Source organism: Ictidomys tridecemlineatus, chromosome 1 (assembly GCF_052094955.1).
Source record: "Ictidomys tridecemlineatus isolate mIctTri1 chromosome 1, mIctTri1.hap1, whole genome shotgun sequence".
Taxonomy (NCBI): Eukaryota; Metazoa; Chordata; class Mammalia; order Rodentia; family Sciuridae; genus Ictidomys; species Ictidomys tridecemlineatus.
The window spans coordinates 104,666,910-104,687,111 of NC_135477.1; the positions used below are offsets into that span (position 1 = coordinate 104,666,910).

General features: G+C 37.5%; 2 protein-coding genes and 1 non-coding gene across 4 annotated transcripts in view; 2 read left to right on the plus strand and 1 right to left on the minus strand.

Moving 5' to 3' along the window:
- The window catches only part of Erap1 (endoplasmic reticulum aminopeptidase 1), a 103,915-nt gene extending 93,513 nt beyond the window's left edge, over positions 1–10,402 (minus strand). The window contains exon 1 of one of the 2 annotated variants that reach the window (XM_078045052.1): positions 10,262–10,402. The gene's annotated coding sequence lies outside the window, so the exon portion shown is untranslated. The remainder of the gene's footprint in view (positions 1–10,261) is intronic. The other variant, XM_078045060.1, reaches the window with a different exon arrangement.
- On the plus strand, positions 4,642–4,743 carry LOC120885918 (U6 spliceosomal RNA). Its single transcript, XR_005728718.1, has one exon. It is a non-coding gene; the product is annotated as a U6 spliceosomal RNA (small nuclear RNA).
- The window catches only part of Erap2 (endoplasmic reticulum aminopeptidase 2), a 38,948-nt gene continuing 29,100 nt past the window's right edge, over positions 10,355–20,202 (plus strand). The window contains exons 1-3 of the mRNA XM_005326142.5: positions 10,355–10,484; positions 12,440–13,129; positions 16,580–16,718. Coding sequence (XP_005326199.1) covers positions 12,573–13,129; positions 16,580–16,718 — 696 coding nt within the window. The 5' untranslated portion in view covers positions 10,355–10,484; positions 12,440–12,572. The remainder of the gene's footprint in view (positions 10,485–12,439; positions 13,130–16,579; positions 16,719–20,202) is intronic.

Here is a 20,202-nt window from a genome sequence, read left to right on the forward strand (position 1 = left end):
CCAGAGTTTCTGATTCACTAGGTTGGAGACACACTGAGAATTTGCACTTCTAACAATGCTCAGGTGCTGCTAATACTGTGGGGGGATTCACATCTGAAAGCTACTGCCCTAGAATATAATTTTTTTTTTGGTACTGAGGATTGAACCCAGGGGTGCTTAGCCAGTGAAGCACACCCTCAACCTCTCTCAACACACCCTCAACCTCTCTCAACACACCCTCTCTCAACACACACACACACACACACACACACACACATTTATGTATTTTAATTTAGAGACAAGGTCTTGCTGAGTTCCTAAGTGCCTTGCTAAGTTTCTGAGGCTGGATTTGAACTCATGATCCTCCTACCTCAGCCTCCCAAACCACTGAGATTATAGGAAGACACCATCACTCCTAGCCCTAGAATATACTTCTAAAATAAATTACTCAAGAATCGAAATTAGACTTGGTAACAGAATCCTGTGAATTTTTACCATCACCACCACTACCACCACCACGACCCCATTCTCAGCTTCACAGAGCAGAAGATCAAGCTTACCTATATATCTCATCATCTTAGGTCTAGCTTGTGCACTAATATAAACATATGCAATTCCTTTGTAGACCACAGGACAGGACGTGTGTTTACAGTGTTGGCTCTGTGGGATCCTCTGCAGTTACACTTGCTACCACTAGATGAAGCTCCTACTGCTCCTCTTACCTTTCAAGAGAATTTGATGTTTGACTACTAGATAACATTGATTGGAATTTAACATCATAACTAAGATTACTCAGAGTTGTTTTACTCTGGGAATAAGGTGACTAGTCTTGTCTTTTTTATTTCAATGTAATTCAGAAAACTAAGTGTTATATTGAATATCATTGGCCTCAAGGCTAAGATCCATGACTTCTCTAGTTGATAACTGTTTATTTCAAAAATATATACCCATCTCCCCCTACCCTATACTAACTCATTTTATACCAAGAGTTAGTTTCAGAGAAAAAAGAAAAGCCTCTATTTCCTTCTGTATCCAAGTTGGAAATTAGCTTACTCAACATATTTTCACAAGCATACACCATGAGCCCACCCATGTTTGTTTAACTTATATATTTGTTAAAGGATAACAGATGGATCCAGACTTTCTATAGAATAGGGTAGTAGGAGCAGCAATCTGGCTGGAAAGAGGAGCTGTCCAAGAGGCTTGTTTTGTAGCTATATCTAGATAGCAAAATGCTGTCTGGTAGCTGAAGAATTGCTGAGTTAGGGAGGATAAACTTGAGTGTGGTGAAAACACTGGTCTGACCATTACCTCTGTATGGCTATTGTAAAGTGATCAGACTTTTAGCCTGATTGAATGGTTCTAGCAAATGAGGATGAGAAGCCAGGCAATAGGCCTAGTCGACCCTTATTGGAGGCTTGGGCAATTCTACATGTTAGATACAGACAAGGGAAAGGTGGTTCCATGGCGGTAACAGCACATTTGGCTGCACAATTAGCGATCTTCCCACAATTGTAAATCTGATAAATATTAAAAACTTTTTTATAGCATCAAAACTAAAAAGACAGTTTAGAACAACTGAGCCAATATTTTAGAAATAGTGGAAATCCAAGCAGTGAGTATGGATTCCAAGATATCACAGGGGTATTTATTGAACCCCAGGGAGAAAATAAGAGGCTAACTAACCCTTTGACAGCCTCATAAGACCAGGGGGTATAAGATCTGAATCTAAGATCGGCTGCAAGTAAAAGAAAAGCAGCTCCTGATATCCAAGACCTGGGCAGGCTTACAGCCAGGCCTTGTGTTGAAGGTAAGCAATTTCACAGAGCAGCAGCCTCACACAAAACCACTCTGTGATTCTGAAGTACAAACGCGAGACAACTCCATAATTACATCTGAATACAGGCAAGTATGGACATTGTCTAGGCCACACAAATGACTGCTGTTTGTTGAACAGTAAGAGCCTTATCCTTGGCCTGATCTTCCCTCCTTACTAAGACTCCCATGATAGAATTACTCCCACTTCCTGAGAACATCTAAACTAAAATCAAGCCTTATTTCATTTAACTCTCCCACATTACTTATAATAAGCCTTTTCTGACCCTCTGTTGCTGAGATGCCTCATGGTTTCCCATGGTGTATGTCCTCTCCCTTGCTGCAATGAATAATGAACCCCACTTATGAAAAAATTACTGCCCACCTCTATACCCAATTGGGTGGTAGATTTTTCAAAATTACTACAAATATATTTGAGCTTCATTCAGAGACACATTTGAGTTCCTTGGAAATAGTTTTAAAATATTATATCATGTTATATTAATTACTATGATCATATTATGTCTTGATTTTCAGGTTTGTTGGGTGAAATAGAACAGAGCTTAATCTAGAACTGGTTACTTCCCAGTACTGTAGAGTACTTATTATACTCTACCTACTGTTCAGTTCATCTTGAGATTTTCCAGTCAGACTGGTGGAGACAAGCATTGTTTCTGTCTGTGTGAGCACCATGCCCTGCTACCTCTAATCTTTTCCAATAGTTCAGTCTCTGGTTCCACTAGCTTTTACACACATGTGTTGATCATTGATCTGCTGAATATTCAAGAGGAACCCTTAGTGGGCTTCCAAAGCCTGCCTACATCCAGTTCTCTTTGTCTTTACACTATTAACTATAAGTTTAGTTTCTTGGCTTTCTCAGACTCTGTCTCCTCAATTGGAAGGATTCTTCCCAGCTAGGAAGCAGCCTGGATCTCTCTCAAGGCAGGAAACTGGGAACACTGCTGGGCTTTCCATATTTGTTCCCTTTTCTTCAGGGATTACTGGTTGTCTGATATTTATTGTCTTGCAAAAGACATAAATTAAAAGATATAGACTATTATTTGTCCATTTTTTTGTTTGTTTGTTTTGTTTCAAATGAAAGGATGTATCAGAGCCCTTATTCTATCTTGGCCAGAAGTACAGGTTATTATAGGATTTTTTTTTAAGGTAAAAAAAAAGTCCTTAAGTAATAAGATGCCAACACAATACTGATTTGGTTTAATCAGTTAACTTTTATCAATTAGTTGAAAACACAGAATTTACTTTCAAAGTATATTCAGAGCTTAGAATCACTCTCGTTTATTTTAACCACTTTTTCTTTTTGTCTGAAAATGTACAATCAGTTACTTAGGTTATCTTTAACAGGAGAATGATAAAGGGATCAGAATTCTTCTTTTGGCTCTTAAATAAGAATTTTAAATGTGGTACAATTTCAGTTGTCTAATGTCAGTCTTATTTATCTTTCTTTTCTACTTTAACAATGTCAGATTTTTTTTATTGTACTTTTCTGGTTTTGTTTTTGGGAAATTCTTTATGGAAGACATACTGAAAATGTCAGGTTTTGAAAAACCATCTTCCTGTCAGAACTGATTTAAAATTCTGGGATTGTACTGTTTTAATTTTCTGCCAAAACTGTGTAAGTTTAAAAGAGGCTACAGAAATTATTTTCCAGATGAACCCTCCACCCCCATCCCTGGTATTTTGCATAAGGCCCTAATCTTTGCATTAACACAACTTTCATTTTTCTATTTAAATTAAACAATTGAAAAAATATATTATAGTCTTTGCCACCATTTTATATAAAAATGAACAGAGGCATTGCAATAATTCTGCAAAGTATGTTTAACAGATTTTTATAGATTCTTTTAAAATAAAGTGGAAGGCAAAGAGAAGGAAGCAGTTTATAAAACTGTGAGTGGGCTGTTTTGACAGTGACAAGCATCTAGTATTGACAAAGGCCAAGCCATGAACGATTATGTTAAGGGGAGAAAATTCAATAGCCTTGCTTGTAAAAGAAAGAAGGAGATACAGTAACACTTCATTTGTAAGGAGGCCATTTGTCATTTCTCCTATCCGTAAACAGGTGGCATTAAGAAAGAAAATGATAAGTCCTCTGAATGCCTCCAACTAGCTCCACTTGCTAATTCTTTACTCACAGCACATTAGAAGCAATAACCTTGAAACAGGTCTAGGGCAGAGGCTGAGAGTAACTGAAAGGGAAAGCACAGGGTGAATAAAATTTGGTAAAAATGAAAGAGGCAGAATAAACTTTCTATAGTACCAACAAGGTTTCAAAAAAAATAGCAACATCAAGTCTCATTACCTCTCATTTACATCAAAAGGATGCCAATTTATGACAACATAACATAACCACTGAGTATTATTATAGAAGTCACTGGCACAAGTAAAAAAAAATTAAAGTTTATAAAACATTGACAAACTGTTTTTTATATACTGTCACAAATTGATTCTGAGATTGGCAGTAAACCTCTGTAATAATTAAGGAAAGCATTATCATTTAAGAAAGTATTCTAAATTGGAGATGAGGGAGTAATTTTTAAAAGTTAACTCAAACCCAATTCTGTTGATACCAGATTCAGTTTGTAATAAATAGCTTGAGTCATTAGGATTTAAATCTGTTAAGAACACCAAAAGAGGATGAAAATACTTGTAATATATAAATAAATGAAATAAAGGTGGACACAAAACCTTTATTTCATTTATTTATAGGTGGTGCTGAGAATCAAACCCAGTGCCTCACACATGTAGTAGGCAAGTGCTCTACCATTGAGCCACAACCCCAGCCTTATTTAAGAAAATTTTCAGTAAAAATTTATCAAATCTTGTGTTCACTTCGGCAGTACATATACTAAAATTGGAACCATACAGATAAGATCAGCATGGCCCCTGCTGCAAGGATGACATGCAAATTCGTGAAATTTAATTTCTAAAAAATTCTAAAAAAAAATAATCAAATCTTTAAAACATTTGACAAATAAGTAAATATCATCTCTTTGGAAAATTCACTTCAACTTATTCATTCTTATCTGCTTGTTGAGAGTTTGTGATACGCACAATAACCTCACAGGTGCTGGAAAGAGTGACATAGTAGTATTTGTCCCAGCCATGAGGAATTGATACTTTAGGGGAGAATATGAAACACAAACATATTAGTCCAAGGTAACAACCAGTAAAATTGATCAAACAAGAGCCCCTACCTAGTTAGAAAGTAGAAAGGAAACATGTGTCACTTCCAAGGTAGTTTCTTGCAAGTAGCATTTACTTTGTGATAAGTAGCTTACAAAGGAACACTGAAAAAGTCACATAGATAATCTATTGTTGTATGAAGCAGAGCTTCAGTAAAGATGAGGCAATACTGGGCTCAACCAGAAATGGAAAGTACCCTGAAGCATGGAACAAGTGTTGAGCAATACGTGAAGAAAAACTAAAAACGTTTAAAGTACATTCTTGCATTCAGCTGAAGACAAAGTCCCTGAAAATAGCTTGTGTTCTAGTGGGGAGACAGGTAAAACAAACAAATGAGCAAATATGCATTAATATTAAATACGTGTGTCTGTGCATGTGTGCACGTGTGATATCAGGTGTTGATAAATACTAAGGAGAAAAATAAAGCAAGTTTAGGGGAAGGACCTAGCTTGTGGCAGTACAGACTCAGTGTTGATTTAGGACTGTTACTCTTTAGAAAGCCAAGGAAAGACTCTTCCAAGTATGAGACCAAGATGAAGTATAAAGTGAGACATCTGACTTCTCTAAACAACAAATATCCCAAAGATTATTCTATTATCAAGAAAAACAAAAGTTAGGAAACCCTTGATTCTTAAGTACACTATGAAGTATTCGGATTCTACTCAACTGTCTCTTCTAGGGTTCTGTAGCTCAACTGGATCTCCAAGTTTTCTCATTCTCCACCACCATCTCTGTTCCAATGGGCAGGGGAGAGTCCCTCATCCTGCAGAATTCACTTTCTGTGAATAAGCCCCTGGAGCTTCCACTTCTTTTTTCTCTTAATATTTTTTTAGTTGTCAATGGACTTTATTTATTTATAAGTGGTGCTGAGAATCGAACCCAGTGCCTCACATATGCTAGGCAAGAGCTCTACCACTGTGCCACAACCCCAGCCCAAGCCTCCTCTTCTTTGTCTCTTTTTTCTACTCACTATTTCCAGCCATCCCTCTGCCTCATCCCTGATACCCTTCTAACCACATGAAATGCTAGTCTTAGAGACTCCATTTTCAGCCTTGTGCCCCTAACCCCAGGTTAGATTAACTTCTTGATTTTTGCCTCTCTACTTTATCAAATTGTTCATTCAGTGTTTTAGTCAGCTTTTTCATTACTGTGACTAAAAGATCTGACCAGAACAATTTTAGGGGAGGAAAAGTTTATTTGAGGGCTTATGGTTTCAGAGGTCTTAGCCCATAGAAGGCCAGCTCCATTCCTTGGGGCTCAAGGTGAGGTAGAATATCATGACGAAAGAGTGTGGCAGAGGAAACCAACTCACATAATGATCAGGAAGCAGAGAGAGATCTCCACTTGCCAGATACAAATATATACCCCAAAGCAATGCTTCCAATTCCCACCTCCTCCATCCATACCCTATCACTTCAGTTTCCACTCAGTTAATCCCAACTGGGATTAACTCACTATTTGGGTTAAGATTCTTACAGCCCAATCATTTCTCCTCTACATCTTCTTGCATTGTTCACATGTGAGGTTTTTGAGGTCACCTCACTTCAAACCATAATATTTAGGTTGAAATAATAGAAGATAAGAGATGGGGAAATAGGGCCTGGGAGTTAATTAGCATATAATCTTGACAAGGTGAAATCTTGGACTAAAATGTAGTATTGCAAGTGCAGATGCACAGGAGGACAAAGCATGTAAAGGATCTGCAAGAGAGTGACAGCTCAGCTTGCTATATTCACTTGAAAATAACACATGCAGGAGTGCATTGCCTTCCAATGCCTTAGTATCTAAATAAAATAAACATAGGTTGTCCCATAGTCTGTCTGCTGGCCACCCATGGTCTCCACATTAGGCACCTCCCCTCTTTGTAAAGAAGATGAACATCTTGAGTAGGGAGACATTATCAATCAGCAGTTGAAAGGATAATCTGGTGATGTTGTACAACTAGCCAGCCTGCATTGAGAAGCCAGAAAAACCTGTTTGAGCGTTGGGAAAGAACCTACAGAATGAAAAAAAGTCTTGGCCAGCTACCCCTCTGATAGGGAACCAATATCCAGAATATACAAAGAACTCAAAACAACTTAACACCAAAAACCAAATAACCCAATCAATAAATGGACAAAAGAACTAAACAGAAATTTCTCGAAAAACGAAACACAAATGGTCAACAAATACATGAACAAATGTTCAACATCCCTAGCATTCAGGGAAATGAAAATCAAAACTACACCAAGATTTCATCTCACTCCAGTCAAAATGGCAATGATCAAGCAAATAAATAAATGCTGGAGAGGTTGTGAGACAAAGGAACACTGTTGGTTGGACTTTAGACTAGTATGTACATTGTTGGTGGGACTTTAGTATGACCACTTTGGAAAGCGGTATGGAGATTCCTTAACAAACTAGGGATGGAACCACCATATGATCCAACTTTCCCACTCCTTGGTATTTTCCCAAATGATCTAAAATCAAAGTTCTACAGTAATACAGCCATATCAATGTTTACAGCAGCACAATTCACAATAGCTAAATTATGGAATCAGCAATATCTATATCATATACAAAAAATCAAGTTCTACTCAGCCATAAAAAAGAAGGAAATTATGGCGTTTGCCAGTAAATGGATGGCAATGTATTATATCATGCTAAGTGAAAGTAGCCAAACTCAGAAACTCAAATGTTTTCTTTCATATGTGAATGCTAGAGGAAAATAAAGGAAATGGGAAGGGAAGGATAGGATAACATGAAGAATTAATCAAATACAAATTAATAGATGTGTGAAAGGGAGTCTAGTAGAATGGAGGAAGGACAATGGGAGAGGGGAGAAAGGACAAGAGGAAAAAGAGGGGGATTATGAACTGAAATCCATTTCCATGCATGTAAGAGTATGTCAGGATGAACTCAACTACTACGTATAACTATAAAGCTCTAATAAGAAAATTTGAAGAGATCTGTTTGAGACCATTGTGAGAAGTGAGGAGGACTTGAGCTACTTGAATATCTGTGAGAATTTTTAGATGTTGGATAGAAAAATATTAAAAAGAAAGAATCCACAAGATTTGGTAACAAATTGGAGAACAGCAGAATCAAAATAACGATATGATCCAATAATAAATAGTAGAGGAAGACTTTGAACAGGTAATCAGGAAAGTGTGCTGATCTTGGGAAAGAAAATATTGAGTTGTTGGCAGAATATCCTTGTACCAGAGTATCAGGCTTTTGGGACTATAGCAGCCGAACCCTTGAAGAAGAGATCAGAGTGGAAAAAAATGTGGGATGAGCAAGGAGAAGAGCTACATTTGCACTAGAAAGGGTAAAGAGAGATGTCATCTTTGTGGAAGGCCCACATCTAATGTGATGAGGAGGTTAGAGATCCACCTCCACCTGGCTAAGAACAAGAGAGAATAGCTAAAGCAATCCTTAGCAAGAAGAGTGAAACAGGTGACTTCAAAATAATACAAACTATACTACAGAGCAATAGTAACAAAAAACAGCATGTATTGACACCAAAATAGACTTGTATACCAATGATACAGAATAGAGGATACAGAGACTAACCCACATAACTACAGTTACCTTATTTAGACAAAGGCACAATAAACATATATTGGAGAAAAGATAGCCTCTTCAACAAATGGTGCTGGGAAAACTGGAAATCCATAGGCAACAAAATGAAATTAAGTCCCTATCTCTCACCATGCACAAAACTCAAAATGGATCAAGGACCTAAGAATTACATCTGAGATGCTGTGCCCATTAGAAGAAAAAGTAGGCCCAAATCTTTATCATGTTGGATTAGGCCCTAACTTCCTTCATTAGACTCTAATAGAGCAAGAGCAAAAATCAAGAATCAATAAATGGGATGGAGTCAAACTAAAAAGCTTCTTCTCAGCAAAAGAAACAATCTGTGAGGTGACTAGAAAGCCTATAATTTGAGAACAAATTTTTACCTCACACACATCAGATAGAGCACTAATCTCTAGGATACATAAAGAAATCAAAAATCTTAACACCAAAAAGCAAATAACCCAATCAATAAATGGGCCAAGGAACTGAACAGACACCTCTCAGAAGATGATATACAATCAATCAACAAATATATGAAAAAATGTTCAACATCTCTAGCAATTAGAAAAATACAAAACAAAACTACTATAAGATTTCATCTCAGTCTAGTCAGAAGGGCAGCTGTTATGAATACAAACAACAATAAGTGTTAGCAAGTATGTTGGGGGTGGGGAAAGGACACTCATACATTGCTGGTGGGACTACAAATTAGTTCAGCCAATAGGGAAAGCAGTATGAAGAATCCTTGAAAAACTGGGAATTGGAACCACCATTTGACCCAGCTATTCCACTCCTCAGTTTATACCCAAAGGACTTAATAAGAGCATACTACAGGGACACAGCCACATCAATGTTTATAGCAGCACAATTCACAATAGCTAAGCTTTAGAACCAACCTAAATACCCTTAGTAGATGAATGGATAAAGAAAACGTGGTATATATACACAATGGAATATTATTCAGCAATAAAAGAGAATAAAATCATAGCATTTATAGGTAAATGGATAGAGTTGGAGAATATAATGCTAAGTGAAGTTAAGACAATCCCCCAAAACCAAAAGCTGAATGTTTCTCTGATATAATGATGCAGGTTCATAATGGGGATGGGGGTGGGCAGCATGGGAGGAAAAGATGAACTTTTGATATGGTAAAGGGGAGGTAGTAGAAGGGAAGGGGTTTGGTGATAGGAAATATGATGAAATGAGACAGACATCAATCCCCTAAGTACATGTATGAAAATATGAATGGTGTGACTCTAATTTGTATACAACCAGAGACATGAAAAATTGTGCTCTATTTGTGTAATATGAATTAATTGCAATATGCTGTCATATGTAACGATAAATAAAATAGAATAAAAAATATAGAGAGAGAAAGAAAGAGAGACCCAAGAGATCTCTGTGATCAAGACACAAGAGGTTAGACATGGAAAAGCCAAGGATAATCACCTATGATAAAGGCCTTAGAAGCTGACAGGGAGCTCAATGGCAACCTTGGAGTTAACTTTGTTGCGGGTAGATGGACAGAGGTAATATTTCATATAACCAGGTACACAGCACAGAGTGGTAGCTTAAAATAACTTATTACTAAAAAAAAAAAAACATGAAGTAGGTTCTGAAAGTTCTGAAATAAGGATATGAGGAAGACAAAATTGCAGGAGCAACAGCCATTAGAAATATTGGAATTAGATCCTACCTTACCAACTGGCTTGTACTCCGAAGTCTCTTATTGGTACATTCTGCAGAAAGTTTTTGTGCTTTATGGAATGAACTTTTTGTCTTATACTTCATTCATACCTCATGATAATGAACTGGTTAGCCCTGTAATCAGGAAGTGTGCAAAGTTTTGAATCTTAGAAGAGAAAGTGAAAGCAATAATAAAGTGTCCTCCTTTCAAATCTGCAGCAGCGTGAATCAAGGTAATTTATCAGCATTGTTCTTGGGTTTTTCTTTAAACCACAGATTTTCAGTGAGAATAGTGGCCTAACCTGAAGATAGAAATCTATCATATTGGGGGTAGGGGGTTTGTCATCTGAGCCGAGACTGGGGAAAGAGGGTGAGTCTGGTACTGCTAGAGTGGAAAGAGTGCACTTGGGGATGGGACTTGATTTAAGACTTTCTGCTGAACTGACTCACTCCTTTTCAGGGATTTTTTTTTTAGACACATTTCTCATGTGTTCCTTGTAATTATTATAATTTCAATCCCTGAATATTTTGTTTGTTGCAATGTTCCTTAAAGTACAAGGCAGTGTAATGCAAAGTTCACTATACTGAGGGCCAGAAAAATGTATTTTAGTCCTGAGTCAGCCTCAAACTTCTTGTGTGATTTTGGGACAGTCACTCACCCTCAGTTTCTTTATCTGGACTTTAAGAACTTGCACTAGCTGGCCTTTAAAATCCTTGCCAGATTAACATTACAGACTATCTGAGGAAATGTCAAGGACTTTCTCTTCACTCTCATTAGTTAAAAAAAAAAAAAATCACTTCTCTCTGGTAGGGTGTGCTAAATAGAAGCAGAGTAATCCTTCATGTAAGCCAACAAATGCAAATTACAATAACCACAGCAGTAATTTACTATCTGGAATTCAGGCATATTCCTTATATGCTAATTGCTGTGCTATGCCAAATTCTTCACATGGATTAGTTAGTTTAATTATCCTCACATAAGGGGATATAATCATTGCACTGTCTGATAGATGAGGAAATGAATGTTTGGAAAGTCAGAACATCTACCATACAGGATAGGTTAAGTGAAGATCCCGTTGGAATCTGGGTGCTGTGGTTCCAAAGCCCAGTATAACAAATAAGCCATTCTATTTCGTAAAATCCTCAGAAATCCAAAATAATAAACCAATTATTTTATTCATCAGAGGTTCTTAGTAACTATAATTTAAAGTTTTTCTTAAGAAGGAAAGAGAAGCATCATTATTTATCCATTTTTTATTCTCTTTTTTCCTTTAATATACCCTTTGATCTGTATTAATATTGAAAGTTGGAAAATTGAAATAATTATTTGGATAATTAATTTTGAAGTACTTGTTAATGATTAATCAATCAAACAAACAAACAAACAAAAAACAATTTGTGAGGTTAAGTCGGAGCAAGGAAAAGCAAATAGAGGCAAGTGGCAGGTCCTGAAGCAGAGATGAACCTCCTAAATTAACTAAACTTTTTGTTCTAATTTTGTTTTCTGATATGAAGAAACTACTTTAGTTGTATTTACAGAAGCAGTGAATTCAGTTTAATTTGCATTTTAAAAAGTAATGGAAAGTTATTGCATCCTTTATATCAGTAGCCATAGAATAAAAACATTGAGATGATATTATTTATGAAAAGAAATTAGTTCAATACCATTAATAATAAAATTAATATCTGGTATAAAAATTATACAGAATTCTTTTTTAAAAGAGAGAGAGAATATTTTTTTTTATTTTTATTGTTTTTAGTTATCGGTGGACACATCTTTGTTTGTATGTGGTGCTGAGGATCGAACCCGGGCCACACACATGCCAGGCGAGTGGGTTACCGCTTGAGCCACATCCCCAGCCCCCAGGCATACTCTTAAGATGATGTAAAAAAATGTGATTAGTATTACAATCAATGAATTTACACTCCTGTCTTCTGCTCATTGCTCAGGAATGCAGAGGGGATCCAATATGTGCAATTTTAAGGAAGGGTCCTTTTATTTGAGCCTAAAATGACTTTTGTTTATAATAACCAGATGATTGCTTAATTTCTACTTTATTTAATGGATATTTGTTTTGTTTATGATAGAGTAATCTTTCACATCCATGCATATCTTTTTATGCTTTTAAGTTTTTGTGAATTGAAATTTTTTTCTTCGTGTTTTAGGTGTCTTTTTTTTTTCTTCTAGATTAAATCTATTTGAAACATCGTTTGGATCTTGGATGATGTAACTGAAGCCAAGTGTGATGAAGAACTATGAGATTTACCCTGAATGTTAGCTTGTATTTTAAAGAATAGATTTAATATTCCACTCTTCAGAAATGATTAATTCACAGAGAAAACTATTATTTAATATTTACATAGGATTTTGCTGCTCAGAAGTAATCCTGCCAAAACTATGCATTTGTTCTCAGTTCTCAGTATCATCTAGTTATCAGTCCAGTGAGGACCCTGGGGCTTTCGCAGTAGCCACCAATGGGGAGCCATTTCCATGGTATCAGCTAAGGCTCCCAAACAGTGTCATTCCTCTCCACTATGACCTTTTTGTCCACCCAAATCTCACTTCTCTGGACTTTGTTGCATCTGAGATGATTGAGATTTTGGTCCGAGATACCACCCAATTTATCATTTTGCACTGCAAAGATCTTGAAATCATGAATGCCACCCTTCAGTCAGAGGAAGATTTAAGAGATAAGAAACCAGGGCAAAAGCTTCAAGTTTTGAGTTATCCTGCTCATGAGCAAATTGCACTACTGGTTCCAGAGAAACTTATGGCTGACCTGAGATACTATGTAGCTATTGACTTTCAGGGCAAGTTAGCTAATGGCTTTGAAGGGTTTTATAAAAGCACCTACAGAACTCTACGTGGTGAAACAAGGTAAGATCTTATCAGTCATTACAGTCTCTTGTCATACTTTCTTTGTGGCTTACATTTCTTTGTCAGTAGTGTGCTTCAGCAATCATTTATAAGAAACCCAACACTGTGGGGAACTTGGAAGAGGAATAAACTATACTATTTCTTAAGTACAGTGGGAATGGGAAGACAGGATACAGAGGCATAAACAGCTGGAGGGAAAATAAGGCAATTCAAGGAGAGGCCAGTGTAAGATTGATAAGACAAACATGTTTATATGCTAGTGAAGAAACAGACCCCACAGAAAGGGCTGAAATAGGCACAGCTTCCCAGAGAAGATGAGTCAACACCAGAAGGAGATGTGAGGTTTGGATTGGAAAAGAGGAAGTGAGAAAGTTCACATTGGCAGGACATAGTATCATTCAAACCCAGGAGGCAGTGGCAAAGGAGAAATCTGTTTGGAGAACTAAGAAATAGGGTCTACTTGATCATCTCACATTCACAGAACACATACTGTGTGTCAGTCAAGGCTACTTGAAAGCACAGTAGTAAGAGATGGTCAAAGAGACTATGAGGACAAGAAAATAAATAAAAGGGGCAAGGTAAATGATAGCTACTATGAAGAAAATAAGACAAAGTGATACAATAACAAGAAAGTATATCTGGGGATTGAGATGAATATAGTTGAGTTGGCAGGGAAGTCTTTATTGAGAAGATGCATTTGAGCTGAGACCTGAATTGAAAGAGAGAGTGAGGAGTGAACAGGGGAATCATGAGAACACCATGGGGTAAGAGCAAAGTCTCTAAGGTAGGGCTGATGGAGAAAAGAAGGCCAGCTGAGTTGGGGGAGTGACGAGGGGAAAGGAAGAAGGTCATGTAGAGTTTTAGAGCCTCAGGTTCAAAGGAAAGTCATTGGAAGGTTCTGATCTCGTTTGTGCATAAATCACAATTTATGATCTAGTTTGATCATAAATTTGATCTTTATGAAGATCAAACCTTATCATGGGGGTAGGTATTGTCAGCTTTTTATCACTATGATAAAAATTCCTGACAAGTATAATTTAGAGGAGGAAATATTTATTTTGGCTCACTGTTTCAGAGGATCCAGTCCATGCTCAGCTGGATCCAAGGCAGAAATATCATGGCAGAAGGACATGGCAGAGGAAAGCTTCTCAGCTCATGATAGCTGGGAACCAGAAAGAGAGGGGCCAGGATACACCCCTAGTGACCTACTTCCTATAACTCGTACCTCTCCATAGTCCATTCACTTAACAGATTAGCTCATGAAATAGATTAATCCATAGATGTGGTTAGAGTCCTCATAGTCCAACCATTGCCTAAAAGCCCACCTCTGAACCTTGCTACATTGGGGACCGTGCTTTCAACACATGAGCTACTGAGAGGATATGCCAAACCAAACCATGGTAGGGTATGTTATAGATAAGAAAAAATAGAAGTAGAGCAATCATTTGGGAGGTCATTACAATTATTTAGGAAAGAAATTATGGTAATTTGGCCCAAGCTAGTGACATTAGTTATGGAGCAAAGTAGTTGAATTGGACATTAATTTTGAAGAGCAGAGAGTTTGAAACTGAAGAAAGTGAATGGATATTGAGCAGGTGGCTAGCAGAGTCTTCTACATACTTGCTTTTCCTTCCCCACCTTGGGTATTCACTGTCCATTGAGGCCTCAAGTACACATAGCATAGCTCTTTCCCTGGCCCATCTCTTTTCCCCTCCCCTTGGTGACACTTATTGCACTCAGTTCTCAGGGACCTGTGCTCAGGACCAGCACAGTACTAGAAATGAAACGTATCAACTCCTTGTCACTAAGGCACCATAAAACCAGTGGTGTTTTGTTTGTTTTGTTTTATTTAATTTTTTTAAGTAAAAAGTAGTCCATTCAAAGGTCATACATTTTAGGGATAATATTTTTGGAAATGTGGGAGACTACAGGGGTACATATCTGAAGTAAGAGCTAGAGGACTTTCCAGCACACCTTTCATCATTAATTGAAGGCTATATCTGAGTCCTCTTATAATTAATGAGTCAGGGCTGTTCATACTCAGTCATCTAAAAGATCAACATGTGGGATAATATGCTGCACAGTGTCAATTGAATCTGAGAGAACACATTCTCTCTTTCCCTCCCTCCCTGTCTCTCTTTTTCTTTGCACACACTCACATACACACACACACACAAAAAAAAAAATTCAGGAGACAATCATTCTTTTGAGAAGCAGGAAATTACTACTATGCATGTGGAGTTAAAAGTCATTGTGTAATAGCAAAGGGTCAGGGTGTTTTTTGTGTGTGTTTTTGTTTGTTTGTTTGTTTGTTTTGTTTTCCTTGCTTTTCCAATGTAGACTTAATAGAACCCAAATTTCACATTAGTGAAAATTATTTCAGACGCTTAGAATTCCTTTACATTTGCAATACCTGCTACAGAATTCAAATGAAAACTTGAGGCTCTGAGTAAATCATTTACATTCCTAACCTCATTTCCCCAACCAGAATCAGAAAAATAAAAGAAGCTGAGGTAAAATTATCTTGATAGCCCCTCTGTTCTCCCCATGGCCCCCTTGTCCTTTATCAGACACTTGAGATTTTTTTATTATTCCCTTCTCTTCGGCCAAAATCTGCTCCCTAGGCTTACTGCTTAGTTGAAATTTAAAATGCAAGCAATAAATTTGTAATTATACAATTTCAGGTATTACTGAATTGTTGGAATACAGGGTTTGTTAGACTGTCTATGACTTACCAATTTGAAGACTGGAGGAGCTTTGCTGGCCAGCAGATAGATTTAGAAATGGGGACTTTGGTGCTACATGGAGAGCCTTAATCAATGGTGATACAAGAATATGAGAGCCCAGCTCCTTGACTTCAGTGAGAGCAACTCGAAGGTGTAGTTTCCATCCCAGAGCTCTCTGGGAATAAGGCTGAGGCTGGGACTTACTTAATACCACACCTTGCAAGCTTTCTTCTTCTCTTACTGCCTCACCTTGACAGCATATTCTTAGTAATTTGGGATTCCCTTCCTGGAAGCACAACCTAAGACATCACTCATCAATATAATCATTCACACATTTTATTGAAGCCTCCTCAGGCTCCAAGACAGTAACTGAACTACTAATTTCCTATTCAATTTTGAGGCCAGTTTAACTGGGCATGAGACTGATTTGCTAAGGATCCTGGTATAGTTTACTGGAATTCTGTGAGCCTCAATATCCTTGTGTGACACGAGTGTGAAGGAAATAATGGGAGTGCTCAAGAGTGAGCATTAATCATGATTGGCAGAGACACTGAATAAGATTTTACCCTTGTTTTCGTCAAAGAGGGAAAATCTGGATTCACTAAGATTATAGTTTGAGAAATCAAATACAGCATCTCCAGTTTTAGTAAACTGTTTGCTGAAGGTATGAACTAATTTATTTTTGGTTTCACTTGTGTCTTCTGACTGGGGGGTCTTTTCGCAGAATAATTGCAGTAACAGATTTTCAGCCAACCCAGGCACGTATGGCTTTTCCTTGCTTTGATGAACCATTGTTCAAAGCCAACTTTTCAATCAAGATAAGAAGAGAGAGCAGACACATCGCACTATCCAACATGCCAAAGGTATTGCCATTTTGAGGAACTTTGGGGATTGTTCTCAATTGTGTCTCTGTCTTTGCTTAAACTTTTTTCCCTTGTTTTCCGGATATAAGCCATTAGTTTGTTTTCATCCATCTAAATATTTTATAATTTTCCTAACCTCTTGAGACATTTTGTTTGGGGGTATTCCTACATAAAAAGCTTCTTTTCCCCCAAAGAGATTTATATTTTATTTGAGTTCACGTGGAAACAATGTTCTCCTAAATCAGTGACAAAATTCAGAATCACCTAGAACAGCACTCCTGGGACGTTAGTGTTAACATGAATTGTTCAAATATCTTGTGAAAATGTAAATTCAGATTCAGTAGGCCTTGGGGTGAGGCCCAAAATTCTGCTTTTATAACAATTCCCTGCTTTGCAACTGCTGTGGGCAAGGGCCTAAAGGACCTTTTCAGGCCTCATTCTGGAAAATTTTGACTGGTAATCTGTAATAACACTTACAATCCCTTATCCATTTTTATTTAAATGTTGAAAGTAGTTCTTAAAATTATTTATGAAAGCTATTTTTTGTGGTTGTGCATGTTTTTTAATTGAAAGAGAACATTGGATTCTTGGGGGGGCTTGAATTATTCTGAATTATACTCAGAATACAGAGACCCTGAAGGACATAATAGTCCCAGAGCCTCATTTGATATTTCCTCACTAATGATATGCTTGCCATTTGTGCTGTTGAACAAAATGTAAAATATTTCCCCATTGATGCTTGGAAAGTAGGATAAAAAGAGGCCCTCTCAGTGGTGCTTTCAAATGGTAGACTGCACAAAAAGCAGCTTTGGTTACCAGCAGCCATCAAATGGCGGTTATAGTTGTTTTCCACTCTGCTCTAAAGAGGGCCTGGCCTCTGCAGATGCAAGAGTGAAAAGAGAATGTGCTCTGACACTGCATTTCCTCAGATTTCATTTTAACGCTGGAAAACACATTTTCTCTGAAATATTAGCAGGGAAGACTGAGGGAAAATGTGCAAACTGCAGGTGACACATACGCTTCAATTTTTCCATGATCAAACAGACAGAAGTTTAGTTTGCTCTTTCATTTTCAGTATTGATGATCTGCTACCTTAGCTCTGAGGCTTCTTTCCAACAGCATGTTCATTTAAAGGCAATATGTCATTCCGTCTCTTTCCTGCAAGCTTTTTATTAATATAATTTTTCATATGGAGAGTAAAATAGGACTGTTCATTAAAATATTATGCAAACAAAAATTGACACTACTGTTATTATATTAGAATGTTGGACATCTTTAGAAACCTCTGGTAACTTCTCCTATTTAAGAAAAATCCAGGCACTGTGGCGCATGCCTGCCTTCATTCCCTGCAGCTCAGGAGAATGGGGCAGGAGAATAGCAAGTTCAAAACCAGCCTCAGCAGCTTAGCGAGACCCTAAGCAACTCAGTGAAACTCTGTCTCTAAATAAATAACACACATACACACACAAAAGTTAAGGATGTAGCTCAGTGGTTAAGTGCCCCTGGATATAAAAAAAAAAAAAATCAGCCAACACTGTGAAAATATCTCATCTAATCCTTGAATCTCTGCATTGGCTCAGCTGGCTGAAGCAGCTCTGGTTCATGCTCTTTACAGAGAATACTAGTATAACTTGCTTTTTTGTTGCCCAATCCAGTCTTTTATACTCTCTGGATAATAGTTGTAACATATGAGTTGTGGTCCGATGGGATGAAACAACACACATGAAATTCTCAATCTGTTTAACTGAAAATAAAATATTTAAGGGAAGTAGGGGCCACCCAAGTAGTTGGCAGCATACCTTGGGGCATTTCCTTGGCTCCTTTCCACCTTAAGGGAAAACATACCTGCTGTGATATTTACTATGCAAGTACAGTTCTTCTGGCACTGAGAAACTAGCTAAATTCTTGTCCAGCAATGAGTGCTTTATAATTGGAGCTTACATCACCATTCTGGAAGAACTTACGTGAATATCCCATGCACTTCTATTTAAGGAAATGCTAATCCTCATGGGTCACTCCAGACTCCCATGCAAAACTTGGCTTTCATGGACTGTCTCTCTGGAGGCAGAAATCAGGGCAAATACGTATCTACCTCTTGATCATCTTGGCCACCAGCTTTCAAGTGGTCCAGACTCTCATTTTCTCATAGTCCCACGGATTCACCACCTCTTCTCATAACCCATCCAAACATCCAAGGCTTAATGGTCTTGACATTTGCAGAAGTCCACAGTGCTACCTGCCCGTTGTCCTCCACTTAAGACAGTTCCTTTGGTGGGGATTCATAGAATACTCACTGAATCAAATTCCTCAAAGAGATCATTTTGGGGCAAAATTAATTTGCTGCATAGAGTTAAAAAATACAGCCAAAATAAAATTTTAACTTTCTTAGAATATTTGATCAGTATCTTCTTCTTTATTGAAACTCAGAAATACATTTTTTTTTCAATAGAAATCTGTACATTTTAAAACCACAAACATTTGCTGTTGTAGTATTCCAAACCGTTTATTGTAATCCTTCAAGCTGTGTTCTCCGGTTGAAGCAAACTGTAATCTTATCCAACAAATAAAATATGCTTAATAAACCATGGTAACCATGGTCAGTGCTGTTAACAGCCTGACTTCTTAAAAAGGGCTAGGGGTGGGTCAGGAAAATTTTACATTTTGACAAATTTGAAGAAAGTGGAATTTTCAGATGATTGGATCTGTATCCATTCAGTATTTAGGAGCAGTGTGCATAACATGGTACAGACTATCTCTGACACAAGCCACTCAGACTAAGCAAAGGTAGAATTCAGTAATTTCTCAGTGAATTTAATGGATGCAGCTGACCAGTCTACAGGCTGAAAACCTTCTGTTTCCCAGTAGATGGACAGAAGCTTAAATTACTAATGACCTTCTTGGCCTGACTGCTTTCATTGCTGAATCAATGAAGCAAAGATAAAATAAGATTATGACTCAAGCTGTCATGCAGAAAAAGAAAGAATGAGCAGCATCTTTGGAATCACACGGTCACATCCATATTTTGGTCTTGCTGTGAAACTAGTCCTGTGATCTCGGCAATTCAGTTAACATTCCTGAGCCTCTGCTTCCTCACCTGTGAAATAACACCTACCTCACACCCACATAAAAGGATTAAAAGATAATGTAAAGTATCTAGCACAGTTTTGCCTCCCATTTCCTTGCACTGCAAAGGTTTATTTATTATGCAACCAAGGGAAAGAGGTCATTCTCTGGTATTTGTGCTTAGAACCCCAGAACTTGAATCGATGCCAATGCTGGAGGTTATTCCATTTTAAGAATGTAGAAGCTGGGATAGAGAGAGAAGATGGGAGGGGAGGGGAAGGGGGATAGTAGAGGATAGGAAAGGTAGCAGAATACAACAGTTACTAATAGGGCATTATGTAAAACAGTGGATGTGTAACTGATGTTATCCTGCAATCTGTATTTGGGGTAAAAATGGGAGTTCATAACTCACTTTAATCTA